Raw genomic sequence first — 5,163 nt, 5'->3', positions numbered from 1 at the left:
TGGTGCGGAGGGGAGGGTCCCACGCTCCAGCCCAGGACACGCAGGCGTTCGGCGAGGTTGGAGAGCGCCGGGATGCTGTTTCTTTATTTTGGAAGCCTGAGACCGAGAGAATGCTGCTGTCTCAGCCAGAGAACATCTGCGGGGAGGAGCCTGACGTGGGAGAGGCAGTGAAGGAGCCCCTTAGTGCGCTTCCCTCCTCGCCCTGGCTCGTCTCCTGGCCTTTCACCTCCTTAAGTGGCACAGCCCCGCATTGCCTGGGTGTTGCTTTGTGCCTCAGTTTCTCTGCCTGGTTGTCAGTCGCTGGGAAGATGGCCCTGCCCTTACCACGCCCCTTGGGTGATGCGCGCGAGCACACCTTTCCAAGAACAGTCTCTCTGTCTGCCTGTCTGTCTCTCTGTGTCCCTCTGTCTCTGTCTCTGTCTCTCTCTGTCTCTCTCTCTCTCTCTATCACACACACACACACACACACACACCTCTAAGAACCGTCTTGCGGTCTTTGGAGTACAGGGGAGGCGCCCTTGTCTGGACTGGCAGCCAGAAGACAGACAGACAGCTCCGAGGAAGAGTACTTGCCCAGGCCTTGAATTCAATCCCTAGTACCGCAGAACTTTAAGTGGTTTTGGTGTTTTGTGTTGTTGTTATTTGTTATTTTGAGACGGGGTCCCACTCTGTATCTCTGCCAGGCCTGGACATCTCAGAGATCCGAGTGCTCCACCACTCCCGACTAGTGCTTAAATTGCTCTTGTTGAGTTTGTTTTTTTGTTTGATTTTAAAAAAAAAAAGAATCATTCTTGTCGGGTCACACGCAGTATTCTTACAGTGGAGTGTGAAGTCAAGGCCAGTATGATCTACATAGAAAGTTACAGCGTTTCATAGGGAGACTTGTCTTAAACGGAAAAAGGCCGGGGGTGGGGGTGAGGGAGCTGGGAGTCAGAGCGCTGGAAAACAAGCTTCTCTCTCGAAGCCCCTGGGCCCTACCCCTCAAAGGATGGTAGTACCCCCACACACACACACCCAAAAGATTCTAGAAGCCTTCCCACAGCCAGCACACCCCCTGGTATGACACCCCCCCTGACGGCCACTTTAGGGAACTGTGTGCCTAGAGGCCATCAGGGTGCAAAGACCAGCTTGAAAACGGAGCAGCAGATCATGTCTTCTGGTTCTCCCCAGTCTAAGCGTCTCGGAATCTGGCATATTAACACAGAGAACATCTGTCTCACAAGCAGCCAGCTCGTGGTGCTCTTGCAGAGCGAGATAAGGTGGTAATCACAGCTTACACTCCAGCTGAGCCAGAGTTCCCGAGACTGAAGCCTCGAGCTGAGCCGCTGCCTCCTTTGGAACGGGCTCTGGATCCTCAGGGTGGTGCAGAGCCACCAGGAGCTGGTATGTGGCTGTGCCGAGGGTGGCCCCCACCATAGGAGCCACCACAGGCACCCACCACCAGCCATTACCAGCACTGCAATGGGAGGACAATCCGACAAACAGGAGATGTCAGAGGTGTTTCTCTCTGGCACACCTCCCCTATGAGCTGGGAATAGTAAGGCAGGTCCCACAGTGAGCATGGGGTCACCTTCATTAATGGAAAGCACTTAGGAGGGAACCCCCAGCAGAGCTTTGTCCAGCCTGTAGGGGAACTAGCTGAATAGACTTGTTTTCTGGATGGGTCACTAAAGTCCCAAGAACTAGTATGACATGCCAAGGTCACCTCTCAATTCCCTATCCCCATGGAAAGGGTCGGGGAGCAGGAGAGCCATGAAGGAAGGGAGACTTTGCCAGTTGAAGGAACACTAGTTGAAGAGAACTTGGACTGGGCACGGTGGCGCATGCCTTTAGCCTCAGCATGTGGGAGGCAGGAGGATCTCTGAGGGAGGCCAGCCTGGTACATAGTGAGACCCTGTTTCAAAACGGGGGGAGGGGGGTAGAGAAGCCCAGACAAAGCTATTAACACAGGTGAATGGAGGACTGTACCAAGGGAGACTGTCCCCTACCTGAAGACTTCAGGGCCCCAGCCAGCCAAGTAGGTGAAGAGCCGTGGGCCCAGGTCCCGGGCAGGGTTGAGTGGAGAGCCACAGTTAGAACCCATGGCTAGTCCGATGGCAAGGACCAGCAGTCCCACCACCATGGGCTCCAGACCTGCAGGCACTCCTTTATTGCGTCTGTCTAGGATGGCGAACAGCCCCACAATCAGCATCCAGGTGCCCAGAACCTTGTGATGGTGGTAGGAGGAAATCCATCAATGGCCAGGCAGGTGCTCCACCTGTCCGCCCTCCCTCCCTCCCCCTTCCACTCTTCATGCCACTGCCTCCGTGCTGTCTGCCCAACAGAAGCTAGGGATACCAAGGTAGAACTAACCTTATAATGGGCTGGGGTCCCAGAAAACAAGGCAAAGGTTGGGACTCAGTGCCCCAGGCCCTTCCCTCCACACTCACCTGATCCAAGAAGCCATTGTTCAGGGACAGATAGGGGGAAGGATAGGTGGCAAAAATGGAGGCTGTCTCTTTGGGACCAGTCACTGTCAGGTTCCCACCTGTGTAGTGCTGGAGGGCATCTTCAGGAGAGAGGGGGAGAGGGAGAGAGAGAAAGAGACTCAAGAGTTTCTGTCTGTGTTTATCCCTAACCACTGCGAGGCAGCCCTGCCCACAGCAACTGCCCTGGCAGTGTTCCTCTGTTACCGTGGTAGAGAATGTAGGTCGCTCCTGAGGCACAGAAAGCAGACAACAGTTGCACAAAGCAGTAGATGGGGAGCTTGGCCCAGGGCATGCGTCCTACCAAGCACATGGCCAGAGAGAAGGCTGGGTTTAGGTGGGCTCCTTTGCAATGGGAAAAGACAGGATTAGGTACCACTGCCAACCCTCTTACAGCCGCAGGCTTCCCCTGCAACGCTCATCTCCGTCATTCAGTTTAAACAATTAGGTCTCAAAAAGATAATGATTCGGGGACTGGAGGGATGGCTCCGTGACTGAGAGCACTGGTTGCTCGTGAAAAGGACCTTGGGTTATCAGCACCCATGTGGCAGCTCCAGACGATCTGTAACTCCAGTCCCAGGGGATCCCATGCCCTCTTCAGGCGCCTCATGCCCTTGCACAGACGTGCATACAGGCAACACACCCAAACATACATTTCTCTAGGTGACCCCGGGTTCTGAACCTGAGCAGACCTCCTGGTTCCCCTGCAGCACACTGTGTCTCGGGGCCAGGGCCAGGCGTGCTAAGAGGGTATGTACTGAGACAAGCTGCTGAGGTCCTGAGCAGAGATGAAGGCTTCAGGCGCGAGACACAAACTACCAGTGATTATCCTCAGGGCTCTGCTATAGATTTCCGCCTAAGCCAGGTAGGAGGCTGCTGTAAGGAGTCTTAGTTGGGATTTCTGTTGTTGTGACCAAACACCATAACCAAAGCAACTTGGGGAGGAAAGGGTTTGGCTCACATCACGCTTCATTCACTAGCAAAGGAAGTCAGAACAGGAACTCAGGCAAGGCGGGAAGCTGGAGGCAGCGCTGATGCGGAGGCCGTGGAGGGGTGTACTGATTACTGGTTTGCTCCCCATGGCTTGCTCAGCCTGCTTATAGAACCCAGGACCACCAGCCCAGGGATGGTTCATCCGCGATGGACTGGGCTCTCCCTCATCATCAGTAATTAAGAAAATGCCTTACAGCTGGATCTTATGGAGGCATTGTCTCAACAGATTTCCTCCTTTCAGATAACCCTAGATTGTGTCAAGTTAACAGAAGACCTGGTGGGAAGTTAGCTAGAAGGAGAGGAACTTGATGAGGTCCAAGGCATATCTCAGTCCCGGGCACTGGCCAAGCTCAGGGAGGTAATGCCCATGTCCTGAGTCATCAAAAGTACCTGCCTTTCCCACCACTCATTCCCACATTCAGGCCCCACCCTACTCACCTGAGACATTTCCTGCCACGTAGATAGCTATTGTAACAGCCAGAGAGCTGGCCAGAAGCATTGTAAGGAAGTTGCCTTTGTCTTCTTCACTGGTGACAGACTGGGCCACAGAACCCTGAGTGAGGAGCTGGTGGAGAGAGAGGCGATGGGGGAAGGGAGCACCCAGGAGACCAAGTGGAGAGAGAGAGAGAGAGAGAGAGAGAGAGAGAGAGAGAGAGAGAGAGAGAGAGCGAGCGAGCACAGCTGCAGGGAACCACCAGGAAAAGTGAACAAATCTGAGAGACTCAGAAAGAAGGAAATAGGAGAATTGGAGAAAAGTGAGGGATGAGAGGAGGAAAATCAAAAGGGAGAAGGAGCAGCCGTGTGTGTGTGTGTGTGTGTGTGTGTGTGTGTGTGTGTGTGTGTGTGGTGGTGGTGGTGGTGCCACGCTCTGTCTCGGCACTCACAGGAGGGTCTGCAAGTTCCACACCAGCCAAGGTTACATAGTAAGAAAATAGGTAATTTCTTTTTTCTTTAGGAGACGGCATGAACAGAGTTACCACTATTACAAATTACAGAGTTGAGTTGTTGAGTTTCCCACATTTTGGGACATCTCAGGGTTTAGCACATCCGGGGTGCCTTGCCCTGAGAAAATCACCTTCGTGGTCATGGCCTTTCCCCTGCCAGGTAAGTATAGAAATAAGAAAACTTTCAAAAGAGTGAAAATAGGCTACGCTGGGAAGTTTGTGGAGGACCCAGCCTAGGATACAGAGCAAGACCTTAAAAACAAGATGAGGGAGTAAAAGAGAAAAGAAGAGATTGAGAGAAGGAAAAGAGAAGAAACTGGGGCGAAAGGAAGTGAGTGGGTTACCGGGGAAAATGACACCAAGAGCCAGAAACCCTGACCCTCACTTCCCTCAGTTACCCCACTTACCAACAGCACAAATACACCCAGAAACTCTGCTAGGCACTGTCGGACCACGAGGCTCCGGATCTGGAGGTGGGTCCTGATTTCACTCAGAGCGCGAGCCATGGTGGGCCCCTGTCTCTGTTCACTGCTCCCTCCGTCTGCTCAGATACACAACTGCTGCACACACAATTAATGCCTGCAGAGGAAGAGATAAGGGAGAGACTTTAAAACCAATTATCTCAGCTTTGAAATAATAGTTACTGCTGTGACACGTGTAACCTAGAAAAAAAGGCTCTATCTGACAGGCAGACGCTAGAGTGTAAGAGGCTGGTGAGGCCCTGTCTTCGCAATCACCCCTGTTCCTCATGGACTAGCTTC

At 53.1% G+C, this 5,163-nt stretch overlaps 1 protein-coding gene across 1 annotated transcript; it reads right to left on the bottom strand.

Moving 5' to 3' along the window:
- Nucleotides 1-1,266: 1,266 nt before the first annotated feature.
- Nucleotides 1,267-4,908, bottom strand: Aqp10 (aquaporin 10). Its single transcript, XM_075979208.1, has 6 exons — nt 4,810-4,908; nt 3,897-4,023; nt 2,673-2,810; nt 2,430-2,548; nt 1,989-2,206; nt 1,267-1,456 (listed from the first exon to the last, which is right to left on the bottom strand). The coding sequence occupies exons 1-6, from the start codon at nt 4,906-4,908 to the stop codon at nt 1,267-1,269; spliced, it is 891 nt and encodes a 296-aa protein (XP_075835323.1).
- Nucleotides 4,909-5,163: the final 255 nt, after the last annotated feature.

This window comes from Microtus pennsylvanicus, chromosome 7, assembly GCF_037038515.1.
Source record: "Microtus pennsylvanicus isolate mMicPen1 chromosome 7, mMicPen1.hap1, whole genome shotgun sequence".
Taxonomy (NCBI): Eukaryota; Metazoa; Chordata; class Mammalia; order Rodentia; family Cricetidae; genus Microtus; species Microtus pennsylvanicus.
The sequence above is the reverse complement of the archived record's forward strand: the minus strand, read 5'-3'. Positions and strand labels throughout refer to the sequence as shown.